Genomic DNA, 27,340 nt, shown 5'->3' with positions numbered 1-27,340 from the left:
AAGGTAATTTCCAATGTTTTTTTTTAAATCAATGTGGGTGGTATTACCCGGTGAATGAAACATCACAGAATGAAACTCCAGATGAAGGATATTTTCTGCCATTCTTCCTTGCAAATCCTCTTAAATTCAGTCAGACTGGATGGTGACCATCAGTAGACAGCCATTTTCAAGGCTACAAATCAGATGGTCTCTTTGTGCTCCCCAAAATAACAGGGGCGATATTTTGGTTGTCATGATTTTAAAAAATGGAACCCCAAAGTGGACTAGGGAAGTGACCAGAGTTGTCCCCAAGCTATTTCTGTGTTGTCTTGGCTATGTGCTTGGGATCAAAGACTATCTACGGGACCATCTCTTGCCACATACAATAAGAGCACACAGAGTTGGCCTCCTCCAGGTCCCGTCGACTAAGCAATGCAGGTTGGTGGAACCGCGTGGGAGGGCCTTCCCTGTCGATGCCCCAGCTCTATGGAACCAACTATCCCCAATGCCCATACTGCTCCCACCCTACTGGTCTTCCGCAAGACCACGAAGACCTGGCTTTGCCAGCAGGCCTGGGGGCCATGAATTGTACATCTTTCATGGCCAAACTGTATGAATGGTGTGTATGAATATGATTATGGTTGTTTTTTATACAAATTGGTGTTATTACGGGGTTGATTTTAGATATTATATTCAACTTCTTTTTATTGCTTGTATCTTTTTGTATTGTATTATATTATTTTGTAAGCCACCCTAAGTGCTTCGGAATTGGGCGACATGGAAGTCAAAATGATAATGATAATGATAGTCATGGTGAAAAGTGAACCTTCAGCCCAAATCTGAGGTCCTGAGCACTGTGGAACAGGTTTTCATTAATATCCCTGTACTTTGCCCCATTCAGCTTTTTAATAAATTTACAAACGTTTCTAAAATTCTGTTTTTCACTTTGGCATTATGGGGTACTGAGTGCAAATTAATGAGAAAAAAATGAATTTCAACAATTGTTGGTAATGACCTTTAAAGCCCTTCATGGCATTGGACCAGAATACCTGCGGAACCGCCTTTTACCGCACGAATCCCAGCGGCCGATAAGGTCCCACAGAGTTGGCCTTCTCCGGGTCCCGTCGACCAAACAATGTCGTTTGACAGGCCCCAGGGGAAGAGTCTTCTCTGTGGCGGCCCCGGCCCTCTGGAATCAATTCCCCCAGAGATTAGAACGGCCCCCACCCTCCTTGTCTTTTGCAAGTTACTCAAGACCCACCTATATCGCCAGGCATGGGGGAATTAAGACATCTCCCCCAGGCTTTGTTATATTTTATGTTTGGTATGTATGTGTTGTATGGTTTTTAAATTGTTGGGGTTTTTAATATAATTTTATTATTAGATTTGTTCCATTATTATACTGTTTTTATTATTGTTGTGAGCCGCCCCGAGTCTTCAGAGAGGGGCAGCATATATATCTAATAAATTGAATTGAATTGTAGAATTAAGTTTCAGCATAAGAAAATTGACAAAAGTGAAGGGGGTCTGAATACTTTCTGAATGCACTGCATATAAAATTACCTTCCTTTTATGCTGAATCATGTTATTGAGAATTGCCCATCATTCCCCTAACAAAGGTATCACCTCAATATGAACTCTGGAATTTTCTGGCTTTGCTTTGCGTGACTTATCAATTCAGGACCTACTCTTTAATCATTCTACATCTGAAGAAGATTTTGTATTATCAGTCTTCCTGCAATATTAAATAGCCTCTACATTATGTAAGCTATGAGCAAATAGGTCCTAAACTCGGATCACGCATACTCAATGAAAGCTATTTCTTTTACCACGAGACACTATATATTTTTATTTACATATTTCAGTGCACTCTTGAAAGGAAACAATTAATATATTGCTCATGGCAACCCCCCCCTCCAAACATCAAGTCTTTTCACCAGATATAGCACACTGGCACAAGAAAAATAAATGTATGCAAATTCCCTGAAAGGTCATGGACAGACTCAACCAGAGTTACAGATGCAATCATCTAACAATACAGGTGACAGAAATGGACAGGCCAGTCCAAGACGTTCTCTGCAAATATCAATCTGACACTAATTCTTTCAAACAATGGTCTTGGATCCAGTTACTCCCATTCAGCCTAAATTTTCCCAGTGTGTTATTTCTGAAGAACTGCCTATCTCCCAGAAGAAAGGGGGAGGGGGATGTAAATGTGATTAAATACAACAGGAGAAAGAATTGGAAACACTTGGTTTCATGGTACTGCATCACTTTCAATTCAAAGTAACCTTCACTAGTATATAAAATAGCCAGATGGGAAATCTAATTTTGACTTTATGTTCAGGTATAACCAATGGAATTCTGTTCTAAATTAATACTTTCAAGTAAATGTTCCCAGAGGATTAATATAAATATGGTAATATTTCTGTTCGCTTTTTAATTTAAGCATGTTTTATATTCAGTAACTATCACATACTAAAAACATACTAATAAAGAAGCTTTACTTTTATTAATGAAAGATTTAAAACCCAAAAATGTTTTACAAGACTTTTCACTTACATACATGCCCTTCAGTTCGGTGGATGCTTGTTGGAAAGCTGGCATCATTCTTTTACAAACTCCACACCCTAATACAAGATATAAGGGAGAAGATAATTACTCTTCAATTTATCTACAAATCAAACTGAATGAACAAAGTTCCTCTGTGCAACATGCATGCGTGTGATTGCAGAATCAAGGACTCATCATTAACAGTCATAGATCAAAATTAGTGTGACCGTACGTCCATTATTATAAAGGGCATTCTTTCACAAAGATGTCCTCTAGACATATTTACTTTTCAAAAACTCACTTTTGTCCTTTATTCTGGTGATTTACGGTACATTTTATTGTACAAACAGTACAACTTAATGCACAGCCTTTTACTTTGTGTTAAAATTATGGAAATCAAGTTGCTTTTAAAAAAATAAATAAGTATTCATAGATTGTTTGATACGATTATTTATTATTAAGTTATGCAGTTTTGTAAAGTTTCTCTTAATTTTTGATTCCTTGATCTCTTATTCTCCTTAAAAAATATTTTATTCATATGAACCTTTTCATATTTGCCCCTTTTTCAGGTTTATCCTTTATTTGTGTCCATGAAAATATGGTCACCATAATCATATTCTACCATGACAGTCTAGTGCATATTCATAGATATTTAGCAACTTCCCTGTTCAATGAGAGACCTAGAACTTATTTTTTTCTGCACCTTAACCAGTACACCACGTTGGCTCTCATATTTTGTGTGTGCATATGTTTTAAAATGCATAAAATAATTCCTCACTTGCCAAAAATATTCCTGAGTTAAGCATTTCTGCTGACCTTTACATACCTAAGTGTTCAGCAATCAAAAACCTATTTCATAATATTACCTTTCTTAGATTAATTCCAAATGTGAAGTGAAAAAATGGATTAGAAACTTGGGCATGAATCTACGTGTACCAATGCTATGCAATACACTGAATGAAATTGTTTTTAGAAAAATCAATTTAGAGCGCATGGGAGTATTAATGTAGCACCTAGCTGCAATTTTTTAAAGTAGCTGAATTTTCAGGACTCTTCAGCTGCCAAAGTAATATTTGCAAACCAACTATCTAATTTGTATCCTGGACAATTTGAGGAAATATTTTAGAAGGAAATCCAAGGTCTGGCACAGCTCTAACACACACATATATGGTAAAATGAACACCTTATCTTTCAAAGAAATACAAACATCACCCATGTTCGGTATTTCTATTCAATATAACATTAGAATGTAGATGAAAGTAACCAGTACAAGAAAAACATTGCTAAGGCAGCTAGTAATTGGTGGCCATATTTGAATACATTTATCCTTCATTATAGCAATTTTCAAAGCTTTTAACTATTGCACCAGTTTTTCCGCAGAACTATTTCCAAAATTTTAATTATTACTGTTTCAATTAGCTACTTAGAATGTTGCAATAGTAAATTTAGCAACTAGAAACAGGAGCCGATTGCATCAATGTATAGAAATAATGATCAATAAACCAATAGCAGCACTACTTGTGAAAAACTGTTGGATTATCTTCCTTTTTTCTTTAAGAAAATTACACGCTTTGCTTTCAGTATTTGGGAGTTGCCACCAAAAATAGGGCAATCTGAGATCAATTCTGCTAACACTAATTATTATTATTATTATTATTATTATTATTATTATTATTATTTATTAGATTTGTATGCCGCCCCTCTCCGAGGACTCGGAGCGGCTCACAACAAAAATACCATGTCACAAATCCAATATATTAAAACACATTAAAACCCATTATTTAAAAAACAATACACTCAAACAGACCATACACAATTCTACCATAGCCTTAGCATAGCCTAGGCGCAACTCAGTTACTCCATGCCTGGTGACATAAGTGGGTTTTGAGTAGCTTACGAAAGGCAAGGAAGGTGGGGGCGGTTCTAATCTCCGGGGGGAGTTGATTCCAGAGGGCCGGGGCCGCCACAGAGAAGGCTCTTCTCCTGGGTTCCGCCAGATGACATTGCTTAGTCGACAGGACCCGGAGTAGGCCGACTCTGTGGGACTTTATTGGGCGCTGGGATTCATGCGGCAGAAGACGGTCCCGAAAGTTGCATATTTATATAGTATAATTTACTGGGATATAGTGCCAGTGAACACATTCATAGTCAGTTTTAATTGTGTTTTAAAAAATACGTTTATAGAAATCCCTTGTAGTATTTTATTTTTTCTTCCAGTTTGGAATTAGAAGATTAAAGGAGTTTTGGACAGGTTCTTCAGCTACAGAAATGTCTTATGATTAGTTTACTAAGTGAATATTTGAAGTTGCAATAAAGTCAGTCCCAGAGAAGATGTAACCTTTAGAAAGCAAAAGTCAGACTTCCTCCCAGATATAATTTTAAATATAAGATAAGGTTAAAGTCATTTAGACAAGCAAACTAGACAAGACTCTGGCATGAGATCTATCTTTTACTGATAATAGTTTTAAGATGTTTAGCCTGGAAATGGTCCAATATGGGTATTTTCATACTAACCCAAGTCAGAAAATACTAGCTATGGGAGAGGATTCTCAATTTGCTATGATAGTTTTATATACTGGAGGAGGAACTATTGAAGCAGGAAAGTGAGACCAGCTGTTTATTTTGTATGCACCCATTGGTACAAAACCACAGTGAACTTCATGTATCCAGTGATAATAAATTGGTTCATAAAAGCAGAATTTCTGGACTAATAGCAAATATATAAAAGACCTTTAAAAAAAAGGAAAGAAACCCTGTAGCTCAAAATCAATTAGGTAGTTGGAGTCATGGATGCATAGAAATTTTATTTTCAGAACCATTATTTGTATTAGCCATATTTATGCTGTTTTTAATATACTATTGATCTGTTTGCTCCAGTCTATTCATCTTGTTAATGTTTGCTGTATAATTGCAATTTCCTTTCTCTCTATATATTTGTGGGTTTGGGCGCACACATATCCTCTTGTTCCTATTTCAATCTGCTGACTCCACACCTAAGCAACTTAGGGTCTACTCATGAGTTCTCAAAGCTTATTTGATTAAAAAGGAATTTAGCTGAAACATTTTTCATCATATTAAGCACAAAAACAGTATTGCATTCCCAGTGTTACTTTGATTACTGAGGAGCTTCTATTAGTCTTTAAAAGCATTTGATAGCAGAGTCTGAAGACAGATTTTTTCATTAAAAGAGGGGGCAAAGCCAAGTCATCTGGCTGCACTTGTTAGAAACTGGCTAGTTTTATATAGTTAGATAGCCTGGAGGACAAGACAATATTTCAGATTAAGTGTTACATATATTTTTTAATGTTAGGCAAATTAAATTCAACTTTTGGAGATGAAGATTGGTGATGATGATCTAAACTGGCCCATTAAATAAATAAAGCCAGTAGAATTTTGCCAGCATTTCATATAAAACATTTCATTGGGTTGGTTCAAATCCAGACTCCAATCCAGCGGTGGGGGGAAACTTTAGTATGAAGAAGTCAACTTAGTGAAACTTTTATACTACCAGCTGGAAGCTAATGCAGGCAAAAGTGAGAGATAATTCCCCCTAACCCTGGGCATCCCTTCCACACTTACTTTTAGTACTATGATTCCAGTAGTGTAAGAGGAGGGGGTAAAATCCACCTCCCTATGTTGCCCACAAAACATCTGTTTCATAAACATAGAATAATAAGGTTGGAAGCAGAGGTGGATTCTTCCCGGTTTGCACTGTCCTATAGAATTGGTAGTAAATCGATGGTGACGTCACAGAGCCGATTCTCTGGGTGCCAATCCATGGATGCCGTCAACTTTTGGGAGGGGTTTTTTGGCTATTTTTTTCTGATTTTGCTTCTACTTACATTCAGAAGCCAAGATTTCAGCACTGCACGTGCAGCACCATCTTGTTTTTTGCACACATACCATTTTTTGCTGGTTTTTACTTCTGTGCATGTGCAGAAGCCAGGTTTTCAGCACTGCGTATGCACCACCATCTTTTTTTTTGCTCCCCCCCATTTTTACTTCTGCGCATGTGCAGAAGCTGAGTTTTTGGCACTGTGGATGGCACAGTGATATGGTGCACAATGTGTGCACAGCCATGCAGCACAGGAGGAAGCAAACCGGTGTCAACTGTAAGTTAGAACCCACCCCTGGTTGGAAGGAACCTTGGAGATCTTCTAGTCCAACCACCTGCTCAAGCAGGGGACCCTATACCATTTTGGATAAAGCCTGTCCAATATTTTCTTTAAAACCTCCAATGGTGGAGCACCCACAACTTCTGAAGGCAAGTAGTTCCATTGATTGTTCTCGCTGTCAGGAAATTTCTCTAGATTGGGTGTCTCTTTAACAACCTCCCACCAGTTACTTCTTGTCCTGCCATCAGGTATTTTGGAGAATAGGTTGAGCCCTTCTGCTCTGTGACAGAAGTACTGGAAGACTGCCATTGTATCACTCCTAGTCCTTCTTTTAGTTAGACTAGACATATCCAGTTTCTTAAATCGTTCCTCTTTTGACTTAGTCTCCAGACTTTCATCTTTGTTGCTCTTCTCTGAACTCTTTCTAAGATCTCAACATCTGTTTTGTATATTGGTGACTAGAAGTTGTTGTGATTCAGCCTGAGGCTCCTCAGGGACCGGCTGGATCTCTGCCGGATCCATGCCCAGAGGAGGAGGACAGTGAACAGGAGGGGGAGGACCAGGCAGACGGGGGAGAGGAACGTCAGGAAGAGGAGGAGGGAGAGCAGCCTGAGACCCCTGGGGGGGGGCTCTCCCCAGCTAGTAGCCTGGATTCATTGGATGAAGACGCACAGGCTATAATAGACATGAGGCAGTGATGAGCAGCTCAAAGACGGGGCAAATTAGAAAGGTATTTCCATCCCTGAATTGGCAACAGCTGGGTTTGGGTGTGGTTCTCCTCAGCAGGGTTGAAAAGGCAGGCCCGCCCTTACAGTCTTGTGGAGAGTTATCAATTGGGAGTCCTGTGACCTTGCTTTGATTCTCGGCGTCTCTGATCTTGGCTTGTGGCCTAAAAGTCTGGAAGACTTGGGGGAGGCGTGGGTTTTATTATCTTCAGCGTTGCTTTTGCCAGCAAGAATCCTGTTTTATTGCCTGGCCTTCCTGAAACCTCTGTGAAGCTTCATAGTGTTCCTGTCTGTAAGAACAGTTTTTGTTACTTGTGTTTGCTTTGAATTATATAAACTGCCTTTGCTTTTTACCAGTGTGTCTGGCTACTCTTTTTGGTTGGTGTTGGCGTCTGGGGGGACCCAGACAGAACAGAAGTGGACACAGTATTTCATTTAGCAGTGGATCCAACAGTATTCTATTTAATACCATTGCAGAGTCAGGAACACCAGAATCTAAAAAATACTTGGGAGAAGAGATTCTCCTCCCCTCTCAAAATATACGTTTTGAACATATCCAAAACAACAACCTAGAAATGAGTTATAAAATCATGCTGGGGAAACCTGCTTAGAGCAGTGTTTCCCAACTTTGGCAACTTGAAGAAATTTGGACTTCAACTCCCAGAATTCCCCAGCCAGCATTCGCTAGCTGGGGAATTCTGGGAGTTGAAGTCCAAATATCTTCAAGTTGCCAAAGTTGGGAAACACTGGCTTAGAGGAATGCCCAAACTGAATGACTCAGATATACTTTGTAAAAAAAGTAATTCAAAGTAGCAAATTAGTTATTTGCTAGTGGTAAAAAAGAGGAAGAAGTCTTTTCAATATCATAGCCAGAAGGAATTATTTATGAGACTAAAGCAAACATTAGAACTTCAACCAATATAAAACAGTGGTCAATTGTAACACATACTGTGAACTAGGAAACAGGCAGGCTTTTCTGAGCTAAATCTTAAATTTACAAAGAGCCTGCAGACAAGTTTCAGAAAACAGTATTGAAGAGTAAATATGCATGAAAGACAAATATGCTATGTCCTAGAAATAAACACTACTGTATACTGAAAGGATTATTTAAGAGCTTATCTTCTTGGGGAAAAATTGTGGGTTTTTCCTCTTTTTATATGGCATTGCAAAACAACACCATTCCACACATATCCAACACTATTCCCCATATATCCAATAACAAAAATTAATTTTCATTCTGCTAGTTCCTGGCTCTCTTGGTAAATGGCTAAAATGCCACTGTATTCAGCCGTGACACGATAAAATCAACCCTTGCAGGTAAATAGCTTCTTGAGGAGCAATATAAATATATTAAGCAGCATCTTCATAACAATGCAAAGTATTTTTTCCTAAGGAATGCCACATATATATTTAATAAAGTTAGGCTTTCATTTCAGATTTGTTACAACTTCATTCCATACTTCTACCCCCCTTCCCCATTTTGCTACAAATTCATTTCTGGAATTTAACATGGGGTAATTCAACCCTTGCTAGCAGAATATAAATGATATGCACTTATAAAACCGACAGATCTCATTGACAGTGTTTTATGTTACTGAAATGTAAAGTAGCTTTTGCCAAGCTGGTATCTTCCAGATGTGTGTGGAGTGCAACTTCTATCATTCTCAGTCGAGAAACTGGACAGAATGACTATCCTTGTTAAGAAATTTTATGTGAAACTGATATATTTCCTAAACATGCAACAGAACTATACTACAAGTCTACAAGATTGGAGCTTGAAATCTGGTGTGTGTTAAGTAGCATCAATGTAGTCAGGGAAAACACTACCATTAATTGTTGTGACTTTGCCAATTTCATGTATGGCTACAAAAGAAATTCAAGTGAGATTATCATTTCAATACACCCCGAAGCCCCAGACTTCCTATCAATACAGCATAACCTTTAAAAAAGGAGCTGTAGAAAGATTATTTGCAATCCAAGAATGTGAATTACCTTGATTAAAGAGTATTAGGAAACACACTCCCAGTTTTTCTAAAAATAAATAAATAAATAGGCTGATAGAACCATGAAACATATGTTCAGTCATTTTCCTAGGAAACATGAAGCTAAGGTTTTAACCTTCCGGCCCATGACAAATTAAGAAGTGGAGATTAGTTTGGCTTCTACTTTTTCATCTTGATTATAACTGGGAGTGAAGATCCATAAAAGTTTTTCCCCACCTCCTGATAAAAGCTTCCTTGATGGTTCTGGCCCCTTGTTACACCATGAGATACTACAACAAAGACAGGCAGGGTGCTTGGTGTCATTAGGATTAGAGTTAAAGAAATGAATTCTGTCATATGTTTTTCACATGCCTGCAGTCCTAGATCCTAATCACTCACATAGTCTCATGGAGACTATCAGCTAACTGAAGAAAAAGATGTCCATATGGCCGGCAGTAGCAAAGTAGGTTATTTAAAATGCCATCAGGCATAAATGTATCTAGATTAAAAAGACAAATATGCCCACCAATTGAGTTTGTCTGCTGGTGACAGCATCCATGCAGTATTTCTGTCAGCCTTACAGCTGTAGCTCACCACTGGGGGTTTATTTTTCCATATTTTTTCCAACTTCCTAATTTAACTCAAAACTCTGAAATTTCCAGGTGGTCTCTAATTCACATAGGCAGCTTAGATTACATACTCTAATTCACATAGGCAGCTGAGATAATCTTAGGTTGGCTGTTACCTGATAAATTAGCAGGAACAATTTTTGTGTATTTTTACTGGAGGAACAGCGGTTTTCCTTGTTACATCCAGCATTACTTCAAACTCGAGAAGGCAGAGATTGGGAGGGGGGGGATCTACTGAATAGCTACTGCTGTTGCAGGGAGCTCTCCAAGGTATCATAGTATTTATTTTTGATATGTTCTCTTTTTTAAATGATTGCTGGTTGGAACAGGGTATTATTCTCTTGACATGACCGAGCCGTTTTAAGAATGATGGCAGGACAACATAACTTCAGATCTTTAAATTACAGCAGGAGCAAATGGATATTCGAAGAAAGTTTACTATGTCTAAGAATAGTCTAAACACATTGAAAATTTGAAATAAATGTGCAAGATCCACCAGAAACTTAGTGTTCATTTTTGGCATAATGTTAGCAGAATAAAAGAGTAAAAGAACATCATTTGAAATATCTTTATGCTACACTGCTACGTTTGTGGTGAATTCTGGAATAAAAACTGAGGAATGAAGAATATCAAATGCAGAGTAATGAGCAGATAGTGAATGGTTGCTGTCAGTTCTTTATGAACAGATGGAATAATTTAACAGAGGTACACAAATATCAGTAAAGGGGCTGCCAAATTTTTAAAAATATTGTATTACTCACAAGGGGCATAGAACATCAGCAGAACAGGTTTATCTTCTTTCTTCAGAAGTCTTTTCAGTTCCTTAACACCAAAAGAGAAAATAAAAAGATGAGATTTAAGAGTCTTTATTCTAGCTAAAATTACAACAGCCATTGGAGCCATTTGATAGCACTGTCAAATAGTTTGTGATCTGGGTGCTTTCATTAAATCCTTAATTAAAAAGCTACAAACAAATGGATGATTTATCAAGTAGAGCCCAAACACTTCTTACTGAAGTTTCCCACATTTAAAATTCCTACATTTAAAAGTGCAACCAAAACATGCAACCAATTCCAAGATTAGAAACTTCATTATAACCACCGCTGATGGTTGCATTCAAAATGATGTTAATAAGAGTGTCCTAAGAGCATCCTTGAGATCTCCATATAATCAGACTAGCTGGATAAATCAACTAAGCTTATTACTATTTCAATATGATCCCAATGTGCTAGTACTACCTGTGCAGATTTTTATATTGGCACTGAAAAGATGTGGATTTGAATTATGCATTACTATCCAATTTAGCAGTCTAGAAATGTAAAGACAGAATGCATTGGCCATATCCAAGCAAACATGTAAGGCATATGAACATAGTTTACAAAACTCATTAAACCATTTCTATCTAATGATTATATTTCAACCAAAACTTATAATTTAAGTCTCTCCCAGCTATATACATCAATAGGATCATGCATTTAAGATAGTCACAGCCTCCCACGATCATGTGATCACCCATCACAAATTTCTAAGACAGCTTCCCACAAACAAATTCAATGAGGAAGCCAGTGAGAGGTTGCAAATTGTGATCACATAGTGTCTTGCTTGACAACCAGTAATTTTCTTAACAACTTCAACCAAAACTGCTGGAACCGCTGTTGTAAGTTGGTGTGGTCATAAATGTTGCCTAATGACTGCTTCACTTAGCAATGCCAGTTTTCAGGTCACATTCTGTTCGGGTCGTATGTGACCCAAAGCCAAGTTTGAGTCCCTGTAAAAAATTTTCCCTGCATATCTGAAACTTGAAATTTCATGACTGTTCATCATTTCAGGAGTTCTCTCTATGAGAATTTTTTTTGGGGGGTGGGGGGCTTAGTTTTTGCTAGGCAAAAAAAGTTACAAATCTTCTGCTCCTGGGTCACCCTGACCCGGACCGAAAACTCTTCATTTGCAGTGCTTATGTTTGGTCTTTTTGAAAGCTTTTTTCACTTGGAAAGTAGTCTGAACATTTCTGCAATTTGTGAAATGTTTTTCAATTTATGGATAGTTTTGCTTGCAAAATGCATTCTACTTTACTGAAGTTGGTGTGGGTTTGATAGGTTGAACATTTCTGAATATAAGAAAAATATAAAGGAACTGAAAAAAATGATTCTTACTGGTTTTCTAACATCAGAAATAAGCCCCCCCCCCCCGGCTGCTTGCAACCATTTTCACTTTTTATTTTTTTATGCTCAAAATCCAAAATATTCTTTAAAATCTTAGGAATTCATTTACTCAATTTAACAATGCTGATCATCAAAAAAATATTTGTGGGGGTGGGGAAAAAAAAATTTCTGGGCAAAAAAAAAGTCACGTTTAGTCTGTTCGGGTCATATAGACCCGGACCAAAATGATTTTTTTTAGGTACTTGAATTTGGTCTTTTAGAAAACTTTTTCAACTGGAAAACTAGTTTGAACATTTATGAACATAATGATATGAAAATTGAACTGGAAAAATTGAGACTTATATTTCTATTTTGATCAAAAAGCCCCCCCCCATCCTTTCTGAATTTTGTGTCAATTTATATTTTTTAAGGCTACAAATCCCTAAGGAATTTCCCCCCAAAAGGTTTGATATACTAAATTGAACAATCCTGAACATAAGAAAAATATAAATAAACTGAAAAAAATGGTTCTTATTGGTTTATTTTTGCCACAAAAGGGCCACCCCCCTCGGCCTTGCTGTGTGCCATTATTGTCACTTGTTATACATATTTGGCTAGAAATATTTGGAATATCCTTTTGAAAATCAACCACATTGTAGCCAGAGAACTAATTTTATGAAAGAAATCCATTTTACTAAAAAAAAGTATGTAAGTTTGAAATTAACAGCATATTTTTATATAAATTGAAATAACTTTATGTGCAAAATAAACCAATATGCATCAATTTTTCCAGTTCAATTTTCATATCATTATGTTCAGAAATGTTCAAGCTACAAATCCCACACCAACTTTAGCAAAATAGAATGCATTTTGATAACAAAACTATCCATAAAGTGAAGACTATTTCACAGAAATGGGGGGGGGGTATGCATTATATCAGCAAAATAAACCAATAAGATTTACTTTTTCCATTTCAATTTTCATATCATTGTGTGCAGAAATGTTCAAGCTACCAATCCCACACCAACCTCAGTAAAATAGAATGCATTTTGCAAGCAAAACTATCCATAAATTGAAAAACATTTCACAAAAATGGGGGGGAGGCACATTTATGTGCAAAATAAACCAATAAGGATTAATTTTTTCAGTTCAATTTTCATTTCATTGTGTGCAGAAATGTTCAAACTTGTTTCCAGGTGAAAAAAGCTTTCAAAAAGACCAAATATAAGTACCTAAAATGATCAATTTGCAGTCCGGGTCAAATAGACCCGGGAACATAAGATTGGGGATTTTTTCTAAACAGAACAGCAGGGTTAAGTGTAGGGTTAACTGAGGTCTACCTGTAAACACCCTAGCATAATTTTAGGACTACATTTCTTGCTTCTGTTATTTTGTTTTGATTCTTTGCTTTATCAGCTATATAGAGAAGACTTTATGGGACTATAATTTTATTGAAATAAGTACTGATTTGAATTTCTCTTGCTTTTCATCTTATTTTCAACAAATACCCCCCCCCCCCAATGATAATTTAAATTGCTAATGTGCAATTCACAGGTAGGGCGAAACCATCATGCCCTAAATAAATAAATTACAATAATTTGGAAGCTTCTATGCAGTGGATCCTTAACTATACAGAAACCTATCATAAGAAAAAACTCTTCTCATTGTAAACTAACCTGTGTTTCTTGTGAATTTAGCAAATAATGTTTTCAGACATACAGCAGGTAACTATATAATGTTGGCTCATTTTTTGCTACCATTGTTGAAATATTATACAGTTCAGAATTCAAACACATTCATGAACCATGGCTTGTTCCATGCTGAAAGCAGAAAGTTCTAGTCTTACCCATGGACCCAAGAAGGATGAATATAGGAGCCAAAGAAACTGCTAAGATAAAAGTGTTGCTATTATATAGACTATAAATATATATTTAGGGATTATATAGACTATAAACAAACATTATTGTGAAATAAGATTAAGAATCTCTGGTTGATGATTGTGTTTTCAAGAATGCAACTGAATAGAAAAAATACTTGTTTCCTTGAACCAGAAACCAATCCAATGTAATGGGAAGACACCAGAAGAGGTTTTTTTTAAGCTACCACCATGACAAAGGGAACATTTTAAATTGAAATAAGCCCTAGGGAACCTGCAACTGAGAACAGAAAGGTGAACATTAAAAATTAATCTTCTGAAAATGTGATTACCAAAGTAACTGTTGCTAATGCTGGAATGAAAGCCAAGAAATTGAAATGACTATGAATACCAGCAAGAGAGTAATCAATTAAAATTTAAAATTGATTAGAATGGAAAGAAAAATAGACACTAGCAGTAAGTACAGCAATGTTAGGTTTCGTAAGAGTATAGAACATAATATAGAGCAAAATTAAGATTGCATGAGCTCATCTAAAAATATTCAATGCCATTGTCAAATTTGTCCATACTGGTTTCCTCTAAAGTCAAAAAACTTTCCAATGACCTTTAAGTAGACCACTAGTCCATCAAACCTAGAGGCTAGGGATGCTTCTCTACTTCTATATATTGGCTGTTGTTTATATCGGAGTTTTGAAAAACAATACAATTTCGGCATTCTGAGAACCAAACACAGAATATACTGTATTAGTGCTTAGTTATTTAAGAGCAATTGAGACACATAGTAAACTTTTGGGGACTATCTGAGCAAATGGGTTACACTTAATTAATGTTGCTCCATGACATGACTTGTTTCAAGCATCTACAGCAAGTCCTTTTTTTTTTACAATGCACCGTATTTTACTAAGTATAAGATGCACCTTTTTCCTCCCTAAAATGACTGATAATTTGGGTGCATCTTATACTCTGAATGTAGTTTCCCCCCCCCAGCCCTAACTAGCTGCTAACGCTCTACCCAGGACCTTGCAGGCCCCTTCATTGTTTCTCTCTGCAAATAATATTTTCCAAACCCTAAGTAGTTGCAGGGATTTTTCCATTGCTCTACTTGCTCCAAATGTTTCTTTCCAGGTGCGAATTATGTTCCCAGCTCGTACTGGCGTGCAAAGCTCTTTCATTGTTACTCTCTCCGAATAAGGACTTTTAAAAGCCCTAACCAGGGGATAAAATAATGTGCTGAAGCTGACCAGACTAAAGATGCTAGCCAGATGAATACCTGGCGAGCAGATTCTTTTCCCTATTTTCCTCCTCAAAAACTAAGATGTGTCTTAGTCTGGTACGCCTTATAGTCCGAAAAAGATGGTATATAAAAACATTCAGAGTATCTTTGGATTCCCAATCAGTTAACAGTTTGGTCAATCATTTCTAGAAGAAAAACTTTAGTGTCTGCGTAATAGTGCAATACTTTGTATGAACATAGGAAGCTGTCTTAAGCTGTCAGATGATTAGTTGATTGAAAAATGACGTTGCCTTCATTGAATGTCAACAGCACTCCAAGATTTGGAGGTATGATAGCCTCTCACAACCTTATCCCGAGATGCTCCATGTTGACTGTGAAACATTCTCCATGAATGCACACTTTTATACATTCTCCAAACCTTTCCTTTCATCCCATCAGAACCTACCAATCATTTGATTAGACTTTATCCAGGCAGTATCATTAGCTAGCAAGCTATTAAGCTCCATAATCCCATGCTGAAGGCATTAGTGCATTTTATACCAAGACAATTAGAAGCTGCAGTTTTCAAGGACCCTTCAAGTTAACATAAATTTTAGTCACTCGTAGTGGCAGCTCAAGATGAAATATGCTTTGGGGTAAAATTCATGCTATTATCTTAGCAGATTCTGAAATAAATCCATAGCTAGCATGAGATGGTGCTCAATCAGAGTCTCCTTTCCTATTCTACTGAAGAAATACTCTCAATGTATTTTAGCTTGCAGTACATTCAATTTGCTAAACTAGCTCTCTAAATATGCCAGAATAAAAATGCCCATTCCTGATATTTATTTATAAAGTTCTTTAAAATGTTCTCTAATGTTAATTACAATTCAAGGGATTTTACCTTTTCACTGTCAATATGGGCAACATCTTTGGCTTCAGGATCTTCCTCCCATAGTGGAGCTCCTTCAGGATCCTTTAGAAAGGCAACCAGTGACTAGAAAAGAAGACACAGTCCTTTAATTACAACTACAATAGGTCAGTCAAATGCTGTCTTGATCTTCCCGACACTAGAAATAGAGATATTTGGCTTGGAAAACTTTGAATGTAATGCGGCTATTTATAGTCCATTACTTTGAATCGACAAACATTAAGTAATATAAGTTATGGATTTTATTTGGACATATGTCTTTTCTCATTCCAACTGTAAATCTTGAACGTAATAGGACTAGGATTAGTCTAATATTATGAACTGATATACACTAAGTTATATATACTACAGATGCTAATTGGATATGTGTACTTTTCCTTTTCCCACCCTTCTTATTTTTTGTACTCCCTGTTCCCCTTTCAATAAATCAATAAATTATATATATATTTTTTTAAAGAAATATTTGGCTTGCTTTTCCAGTGAAGATTTTTAAGAATCTCTGTCCCCTGATACATTTATTTTAAAAAACAGATTCAGAGTATTGAACCCAAACATGACATTTCCAGTAATTTTTTTAGAATAGATTAGAATTGGGAGAAGGCCATGCTCAGTATTGGGTTCCTACCTGGACGAGGGAGGAAGATGGCACACCAGTAGTGGAAATGGAGCTGCGCATGCAGCTCTGGGTGACTGGCGGTTGGGTGCGCATGTCAGAGCAAGATTTGGCTTCTGCACATGAAGCAAAGTCTCATGAGGATGCTCGCGAGAGATTCCGGTGATTTTTGCTTCTGCGCGTGCAGGGAAGCAAAAAAAAAATTCTCACAACATTTGCTTCCTGCGCATGCGCAGAAGCCAAATCTTGCTCATTTATTTATTAGATCAATGGTCCAACTTTCATTTAGAAGATCAATATGATGAACAGAGCACTCTCTCCTTCTTTTCTCCCCACAACACTATGTGATGGGACTATTAACAAGAGAATATCTAGGACAGTGATAGCGAACCTATGGCACGAGTGCCACAAGTGGCATGCAGACCCATATCTGCTGGCACACGAGCTGTTACCCTAGCTCAGCTCCAATATGCATGTGTGTGCCAGCCAGCTGATTTTTGGCTCACACGGAGGCTCTGGAAGGGCATTTTTAGCTTCCAGAGAGTCTCCAGGGAGATGGGGGAGTCTTCGGAGAGGGGCGGCATACAAATCTAAGTAATAAATAAATAATAAATAAATTTTACCCTCCCCCAGCTCCAGGAAAGCCTTTGGAGCCTGGGGAAGGCAAAACACGAGCCTACTGGGCCCACCAGAAGTTGGGAAACAGACCATTTCTGGCCTGCAGAGGGCCTCGGGGGGGTGGGGGGGGAGGGAAAACTGTTTTTGCCCTCCCCAGGCATTGGGAAAGGGGCGGCATACAAATCCAATAAATAAAATAAATAAATTATGGGCGTGGGCACTCACGCATGCACGATAGTGCACACACATGCTCTTTCAGCACCTGAGGGGAAAAAGGTTCACCATCACTGATCTAGGACATAAGAGAAAAGTTTTTATAAAAGTGTTTTTCTAAAAACAAGCATAGATGCCCAAGTATTCTCCGTATATCTATTCAGTGGACTCTAAAAGCATGGAAACAGATGGGAATTAGCAATTGTAGAAAGTGGCAAAACAGGGAGGTTATGTTTTGCTTCAAAATAAGATGTGGTTTGGCTCCTTTATCTATCTTGTTTGAATGTACTGTATGATATTTTTGGTCTGTACTTTTTGCTTGAATTTAGGATGTGATGTTTGATTTATCTGTATTTTATGATCAAGATGCCTATTCTTTGAATCTATGTTGCCCATATTAATTTTCTAACAATGGATGTCTGACATATGGTGGATGGAACATTTACTTGTGTATTCCGAGACTCACTGGTCTGTCTTTGTGGAAATGCATGTTTTGTAACTCATTGCACCATTCTGTAGGCCTGGATAGAATACACATGTAAGGTTCCAAATGTTACTCAGTCCCCCAAAACAGTGTGGAGCAGGAAGGCATGGTGCTGTTTCAATCTGTTCCAAAGAACAGTGTTAGAATAGAATAGAACAGAATTCTTTATTGGCCAAGTGTGATTGCACACACAAGGAATTTGTCTTTAGTGCATATGCTCTCAGTGTACATAAAAGAAAAAGATGCATTTGTCAAGATGAGTATTTTTATTAAGTACTGTACTTTCATTTGTGTCGAAATTTGAGAAAGCTGAAAGCTGAACGTCTCAGAGTTGATGAATTGTTTGCGTTCATTACTTGGAACTTTGATTGATTCCTTCCTTCCTTCCTTCCTTCCTTCCTTCCGTCCGTCCTTCCTTCCTTCCTCCCTCCCTCCTTCCTTCCTCCTTCATTCCTTCGTTCCTCCCTTTCTCCTTCCTTCCTTCCTTCCTCCCTTCCTCCCTCCCTCCCTCCTTCCTCCCTTCCTCCTTCCTCCCTCCCTCCCTCCTTCCTTCCTCCCTCCCTTCCTCCTTCTTTCCTCCCTCCCTTCCTCCCTCCCTCCCTTCCATTCTCTTGCAAACAAAAACTATATTCTGAGAATCGCTGATGTGAATGCAGGGAATCCCATCCAGTTATTTAGATGCACTGCACACACCCTTGGCTTTCTCTGCTTATTCTCAGCTTTATCAGTATAAATTTTCCTTGGGGCAGTCCTGAGGGATAGGGAGGAACTAATCTTTCAAGTGTTAAAGAAACTGGCTGCATTATTTAGCTTCAGAAATTCCTGCGTACCAAATCCATGTGCTAGATCTGGGATCTTTAACATAGAGGCCACAAACATTTCTCTTGGGACTCCAGCCTTCTTGATTATTTTAAATAAATCCCCCTTTAATGTAAAAATAACTGGATACCTAGCATGTTGCAAAATTCCCTGTATTCAATATAAACAGAACTGAAAAAGATTTCAGTCCTGGAATTACAGCAGAAGAGGCAGCATGTTATTATTTTCTCAGTTTACTATTATTCTCTAATACTTAAATTCATTTTTAAAACAATGGGAGATCTAAAGCCAAGATAGTTTCTACAATTCAAGTTTTATAAAGCAAGCTAAAAGTAGAGGAATTAAGAAAAAAAAAACGCTGTGCAATTTCTTTCTGATCCAACTAAAGAGATATAATTAGAATGGTACAACTATTTAAAACATTTAGATTTTGTCATTTCTTTCCTTTATTAGCAAGTCAGCACATGCTAACATCATAGCCTTATGGATATTTACTCTCACAATCACATCCACTTCAACAGTGTTTGCTCAAATACAAAAAGAAGCTCAGACTACATATGTTTTTTCCCATAAGCTAATGATACTTACAGGCCCCATGATTTGTTGTTGATAATTGGGCCACTGAACCTCATTAGCATGCATTCTGTTTCAGCTAAACCATTACATTCAGAAAATTTAAATTCTCTATCAGATTGCCAATGTACAATGGGCTAATTTCTACATGTGGAAAACAATAAAAACTCAATTCAGATTCATATAATTGTGATTGTGAGTGAGGTCCTCCCAGCCCTGACCTTACTAATGGGAGTCAAAGCATTGAGTGCCTATCTTACTGAGTTCAATGATGTAAAAGTAATATCTTTTTCACCTTTCATCAAATTGGTTCTGCAGTCTAATAATCTAGGTTTATCGCAACTTTTAGATGTCGTTTTTGGGTAGCCTAAGAAAAGGGAACGCTGCTTAAGAAATCATTTTCAAAAACCTAGAAGAGAGCATATGCATTCATTCAGAGGAAACTGCTGAATGTTTGAGAAGAATCTCCACTCCTCTTAGGCATAATCTTAACATTTGTATAAAACACCACCCTGGGCTGCAGCCAAAAGAAAGAAAACATGTTTAAAATACAAAAGAGCATATGTGGAGAGCTTTATTTGTTCTTGCTGATTTGACACAAAATGAAGTGTTGAATCTATTAACAGATTAAAAACAGCGTACACAAATTAAAAGCATGAGCACAAACAGCAGGATGGCTGGAGAGGATTCTCTTCAAAGAGAGATTTCAAAGTAAAATAAAAGTTTGATACTAGTGTAAATCATACAAAACAAATTACGTTTTTAAGCAATCTCTGCTGAGTTATTGAAATAACTGTTTCTGTTGCTCTGTTACTGATAAATATACAAATTGTGAGCCTGAAGGCAGGGAATTATTGCTTTAAAATTGGTAATAACAAACACAACTGAAGATTCTAATGTGAATTTTAGTGTTTTTTTATCAATAAAATAGACAATATTTTTTCTGGAGCCTAATTTTTAAGGTCTTCAAAATTTTATTAATGAATTAGAACCTGTTATCACTGAATAGCTTTCCCTAATGTCCAAATATATGTGGACTGCAATGTTCAGAATTCCAGTATTCTCAAAGAACAGCAGGTTGCAGGGAGCTGACGTAAAAGGTGGTATGAAAAACAGAATGCAATTGATATCAAAAAAGATGACTGCTGAGCTATTTTTGTTTTTATCCACATGTACAGAATAAAAAAAGAGAACTATTTTGGCATATTGCCCATCATGCAGGACAAGAATAAACCTTTTTGTTCGAAATCAAACAAAGTTTTGGACTAGAATATTATGTAAATTGAATAAGCTTGATGTAATCTGCAGAATGTCTTTGTCTCCGTGAAAAAAAATTGAGATTCGAAAGTTAACAATATAGATACTGGTTGCTTAGCATTAGCAAAATGACACAGCATTAAGGGTCAAATAATTCTTCTATCAAACAGCAGTGGCAAGATTTCACCATGGATGAGATATAAGAATAAATGCCTCCTGTTAGCAAAACTGTCATATAATTTTGCAGATGTGGGCATCGGCACGATTTAATAGTTGTTATGGAGTCTAGGTAATTCTACATAATTCATTCTTATTTCTGTTGAACAATCATTAGAAACATTCTGCATGCTACTTATAGCAGAAGAAATGTTGGAAGCTTGTCTCAAGTGCCAGATAAGTAGCCCCTGTATTTTTTTTCCTTTCAGTTGTATTTTTTCATCACCTTGATTTAGGCAAAAAAAAACCCTACTATTGTAGCAGCTCCATCAGTTCCAGCAAGGACATGTTTTGGATTGCTTTTATTTTTAAGCATCTGACAACAAAAATGTGGACTTTGTTCTGGACCTGGAAGATAGCTGTATTAGTTGAGGAGAAGGTTATAACTAAGCACTAAGTAGTCCCTACCTACTTGGTTTTTGTCTAGCTGGTGTTTGGTAAGAAAATAGTTCTCTTTTAGAAAAGAAGTTCTTTTTTAATTACTGCTGTGTTGGGTATTTCTCCTCTAGGGTTGCATGGTTAAGCCTTAGCATGCATTCTATTTTAGAATACAAGTAGTCTTTGCTTAATGAATGAACACTCAATATTTAGCTTCCATTCAAGGTTATATCAAATGAATGGTACTTGACCAATCCCTGATTGGTCAAGGGCTTGGAAGCCCACCCGCACCTTCAACCACAGAGGCACTTTAGTTCTCCCCACTTGCCTGTCATTCTTGCAATGCTTCAGAAAGTTTTCAAGAAAGCTGTAGAGGCTTCATAAAGCCCTGCAAGAAGGTTACATCCACATTCTCCAAACTGCATGCGTCATTTGTAATGGTATGTGGAAATGGTACGCCCCTTTGGAGATGGGGTGGAGATGCTGCCTAGGGAGAGCTTAGCCTACAGTTATACAATGGGCAGAATAAATGGTTCAAGAGGGACAATCCCAAAGTTATTGGGTTGTAAAGGTGATGAGGACAATTGTACTTGCAAGATTCTATAAATGTACCTTTACAGTAAAGTAGAATTGGCTTATTTGACAGATCTATCTGGTGAAGCTGACATCGTTCTTGTGATGCTTTGGAAAGTCTTCAGAAAGCAGCAGGAAGAAGTTGGCTCTTCCTCCTGCCTCCCAAGGTCTTTTTCACATACCACTACAGCCAGTGAAGGGCTACCAAAATTTTTACTACCACACTGTGGGCGTGGCTTATGCAGGACATCCTATATTTTCTTTCAACATCTTTCAGTGCAAGTTGGGTGCTCTGGGGTGGAGCTTCATTTTCGCCACACCATTGTGTACCCCCCCCCCCCGGTCCGGGCAAGAGCCCACCCCTGGTTACAGCCTACCTTGATAGAAATAGAAGATCATGCAACAAGCAAGTCTACTGCCAGACATGAAGTTTAGAATTGCTGCCTGCTCCAAATGAGCAGCATGGAAACTACAGTATTGTCTTTTCCCTATAGGAACCACTGGGATAGGTCCGTGTCACTCATGCTGGCATAGGAGGCATGTTATGGGTCCCAAAGGCCTGAGTAATTTGGCTGGAGGGATCCAGGAGAAGGGCCTTCTCTCCCATGCACCTGCCCTCTGGAATATCTTGCCCCCAGAGTGGGATTGGCCTCAATTCCTGTAAGAGACTAAAGATCTGGCTCGACATGTTCGCTTGGGGCTCCAATGGGGTGGGTTGTTTGATTAACAACAGATCCCCCCTCCCTCCCATCCTGGTCTTGCCCTCCCCACCTTTTAATTGGGCTGCTATATTTGGCTGTGGATAGTATTTTATTAATGCTTTTATCCTTGTTCAGTTTTTATTTTTTATTATTGTACGCCTTCCAGAGTAAGTATGTATTTTAGAAAGTGATGTAGCAAGTATATATTTATATTATATATTTATTAGATTTGTATGCCGCCCCTTTCCGTAGACTCGGGGCGGCTCACAACATAATAAAACAATTCATAACAAATCTAATAATTTACAATTTAAAAATTTAAAGTAGTTAAGAAAACCCCATTTTTAAGCAGACATACCTACAAACATACCATACATAAATTATATAGGCCCGGGGGAGATATCTCAATTCCCCCATGCCTGACGACAAAGGTGGGTTTTGAGGAGTTTACGAAAGGCAAGGAAGGTAGGGGCAGTTTTAATCTCTGCAGGGAGCTGGTTCCAGAGAGTCGGGGCCGCCACAGAGAAGGCTCTTCCCCTGGGGCCCGCCAACCGACATTGTTTAGTTGACGGGACCCGGAGAAGGCCGACTCTGTGGGACCTAATCGGTCACTGGGATTCGTGCAGCAGAAGGCGATCTCGGAGATATTCTGGTCCGATGCCACGAAGGGCTTTATAGGTCATAACCAACACCAAGTATGTTAATAGGAGAGTCCTTCAAAATATGCACATAAGAATATGTAATGTCTGGCCCGTATATGGTTTAGGGTTATATAGGACCAGACATATGGCTTAGGTCCAGACTATCTTCGGGACCACCTTCTACTGCATAGTTCCCAGCGACTGATACAGGCCCACAGAGCTGGCTTTCTTCGTGTCCTGACAGCCAAAAAATGTCGACTGGCGGGACCCCAAGAAGGGCCTTCTCTGTGGAACCAGCTGCCTCCGGAGATCCTTACCCTTCCCACCCTACTGGCCTTCCACAAAGCCGTAAAGACCTGGCTTTTCCGGCAGGCCTGGGGCCGTTGATCGAATGAGATAGCGTCTAGATCCAACCATGAGTGATATTGAGATATGTATATGGTTTTTATTAGGGTTTTTAAATTACTTTTAAATTGTTTTAAATGCTGATTTTGGTTGTAAGCCGTCCAGTCCTCCGGCGATATATAAATTAAATTAGTAAGTAAGTAAGTAAGTAAGTAAGTAAGTAAGTAAGTAAGTAAATAAATAAATATAACCCCCCCCCAAAAAAAATAATTGAATATGGTGATCATATTGTGAATTTATGTTTTCATATACAGTACACAAAAATCTATGCTGAAAAACCATACAGTTGTTAATATTTTTAGATCCATACATCATTTTTACTAAACTTATTCAATGCCACAATCAGAGTGCTAAAAATATTAATGCATTGGAGTATCATAATTATTTAAAAATAGTTAAAAAGTTCAAAGGGTAACAGCTTTAGTTCTTGCTTGAGAGAATAAAATAGAACCCACAGAGATTTGAGCCATTCCATGGCAATCTGCTTCATTGTTCTACACCTCTTACTCTTAGGAAACCTCTCCTGATGCCAATTAAAATCTACTTTATTGTAATTTTTTTGTCCCATTTTCTGGAATAACCCTGAACAAACCTGCTCCATTTGCTAGTCCTTCAGATATTTAAAGGTAGCTATCGTGTTCCCCATAGTCTTTACTTCTGCAGATTAAGAACATACTACATTTCTGAATATTCCTGACAAGTTTTTCCTCCCAGGCCTTTTAAACTTGTTCGGTTTCCTTCAGATGTGCTCCAGTTTGTCAGTGTCCTTTTTAAAATGCAATACCCCAAATGGGATGTAGTATTCTAGGTATCGTCTGACAAGTACAGAACAGAGTAGAACAGTGGCTTTTCTTGATCCTGAGGCTATTCCTCTGTATATGCAGTCTAGGTGGGATTGACTTTTCTGCAGCTGCATGAAACTGTTGCCTCATGTTCAGACTATCCCCACCTTTTAATCTTTCAGCTGTGGCGAGGGGGGAGTTCGCCCAGGTTCGCCTGGTGCACCAGTTGCGGCCCTATTTGGACCGGGAGTCACTGCTCACAGTCACTCATGCCCTCATCACCTCGAGGCTCGACTACTGTAACGCTCTCTACATGGGGCTACCTTTGAAAAGTGTTCGGAAACTTCAGATCGTGCAGAATGCAGCTGCAAGAGCAATCATGGGCTCCTCTAAATATGCCCATGTCACACCAACACTCCGCAGCTTGCATTGGTTGCCAATCAGTTTCCGGTCACAATTCAAAGTGTTGGTTATGATCTATAAAGCTCTTCATGGCACCGGACCAGATTACTTCAGGGACTGCCTTCTGCCGCACGAATCCCAGCAGCCAGTTAGGTCCCACACAGTGGGTCTTCTCCGGGTCCCGTCAATTAAACAATGCCGCTTGGCGGGACCCAGGGAAGAGCCTTCTCTGTGGCGGCCCCAGCCCTCTGGAACCAACTCCCCCCAGAGATTAGAATTGCCCCCACCCTCCTTGCCTTTCGTAAGCTACTTAAAACCCACCTCTGCCGCCAGGCATGGGGGAATTAAGATCTCTTCTCTCCCTAGGCCGTTACAATTGTATGCATGGTATGTTTGTATGTATGTCCGGTTTTGTATATTAAGGGGTTTTAATTCGCTTTTAGTATTGGATTATTATTGTATACTGTTTATGATTGTTGTTATCCGCCCCGAGTTTTCGGAGAGGGGTGGCATATAAATCCAATAAACTTGAAACTTGAACTATGATCCACTAAAACAGGGGTCCCCAACCTCTGGTCCACAGCTTGTTGGGAACTGGGCCACGCAACTGGTGGGCAAGCTCATGAAACTCTTTTTGTACAAGCAGTAGGCGAGTGCACAAAACCATCCCCACCCCTGCTGCCCCCACTGCTGGTCCCCAAAGACCGAAAGGGTGAGGACCCCTGCACCCAGATTTTTTTTTCTGCATGTGCTGCTGCTGACAGTGAAATACGATTCCATTACTATAATTACCTACTGATATCTCTCTCCTTCCAGGAATTAATCAATTCCCCTTTTAAAGCTATCTGAAGTTTATGCGTATGAAGTAATTTATTCTGTCTGCTCTGAATCCAACAAATGTTTGCAAAAGCAAACACCCGCTTCTGTTCTCTTTATGTACTTTGCAATTTTATAAGCTGCTTTAATGTTCCCCCTTGGTTAACCTTATTTTGCTCAATATAAAAGAGAGTAAATACTTCAGTTGTCCCTCATAAAGATTCTTCTGTAGCCTCTGTACGCTCTTTTCTGTACCTTCTCTACCTTTTAAATGTTTGAAAGATTAAAACATAGATAGAACATTTCATAAAAACACAGAAAACTGAAGGTAGAGAAAGACCTAGTGATTTATGCACCAAGACTGCCATTTGAGTTATTAAAAAAAAAAAAAATTGTCAGATGATGGACACGTGTTTATCCTAAGCATGTTTAAACTCTATTATTGACAACTAATCAGTATCTCCACTAGAAGTTTGGTTACAAACTTCCACTACTCTTTCTGCGAAGTGATACTTTCTAACATTACTTTTGAGCTTCCCTCCTGTCAGTTTCAAGTTATGCCCTTGAGTTCTTAATTCTTAGTGTTGAAAATACTGCTTTCTAGAACCTTGTTCACACCCTTAATATATTTAATGGTTTATCTTCTCTCCTCCAGGCTGTACATACTAAGTTCCTCCAATCTGTCTTGATATGATTTGTCCCTTAGTCCTTGTACCATTTTTGTTGCCCATATCTGGACTTGCTCAATCTATGGACACAGTATTCCAAATGGAATTTGTCTAAAGTCCTATATAGTGGTATTAGGACCTCTTTTTTCCTCCTGGTATTCCATTTAGTGATGCATCTTAGAATTATTTTTCTCCCCTCAGAATTTCAAGGATAGCTACATTACAGAGTCTTAACTTATTCAAATGTGGAACCTTTCCCATGCTGGACACCCATGCTAAGTAAAATGGATTCATAAAAATTTGTAGCCTAAAGTTGCCCTGGGATGTTTGGAGATCTTCTGGAGGCTATGGTAAATTCTGGGGTTACATTTTTACAAGGTAAATTCAACTGAGCTGAACAGTAGACCCAAGTACGAATCCCAGCGACCGATTAGGCCCCACAGAGTTGGCCTTCTCCAGGTCCCGTCAACTAAACAATGTCGGTTGGCGGGCCCCAGGGGAAGAGCCTTCTCTGTGGCGGCACCGGCCCTCTGGAACCAACTCCCCCCGGAGATTAGAACTGCCCCTACTCTTCCTGCCTTCCGTAAACTCCTTAAAACCCACCTTTGCCGTCAGGCATGGGGGAACTGAAACATCTCCCCCTGGGCACGTTTAATTTATGCATGGTATGTCTGTGTGTGTGTGTCTGTTAGCATATGGGGTTTTTTAAATATTTAAATATTTTAAATTTGTCTGATTGCTTATGATTTGTTTCTACATGTTGTGAGCCGCCCCGAGTCTTCGGAGAGGGGCGGCATACAAATCTAAGTAATAAATAAATAAATAAAGTAGCAGAGTTCTTTAAAGATATCCTGGAGCTCAATATTCTCATTTAGCAATTAGAATTTGGAACAACTCAGTCATTAAGCAAAATAGTCAATAAATGAAGATGTAACTGTATAGTGATACCTCATCTTACAAACCCCTCGTCATACGAACTTTTTGACATACAAACCCGAGGTTTAAGATTTTTTTGCCTCTTCTTCTGAACTATTTTC

At 38.3% G+C, this 27,340-nt stretch overlaps 1 protein-coding gene across 2 annotated transcripts in view; it reads right to left on the bottom strand.

Annotated features, from left to right (window-relative positions):
• The window catches only part of PDIA5 (protein disulfide isomerase family A member 5), a 281,836-nt gene that overhangs the window by 122,058 nt on the left and 132,438 nt on the right, over positions 1-27,340 (bottom strand). For both annotated transcript variants that reach the window (XR_011557046.1, XM_070730287.1), the window contains exons 6-8: positions 16,118-16,210; positions 10,745-10,805; positions 2,542-2,609 (exon numbers count right to left, since the gene is read on the bottom strand). Coding sequence is in view for 1 of the 2 variants with exons in the window: in XM_070730287.1 (XP_070586388.1) it covers positions 2,542-2,609; positions 10,745-10,805; positions 16,118-16,210 (222 nt within the window). In the remaining variant the exon portion in view is untranslated. The remainder of the gene's footprint in view (positions 1-2,541; positions 2,610-10,744; positions 10,806-16,117; positions 16,211-27,340) is intronic.

The sequence above is a fragment of the Erythrolamprus reginae genome, chromosome 1 (assembly GCF_031021105.1).
Source record: "Erythrolamprus reginae isolate rEryReg1 chromosome 1, rEryReg1.hap1, whole genome shotgun sequence".
Classification (NCBI taxonomy): Eukaryota; Metazoa; Chordata; class Lepidosauria; order Squamata; family Dipsadidae; genus Erythrolamprus; species Erythrolamprus reginae.
This window is presented reverse-complemented; position numbering and strand designations above follow the sequence as displayed.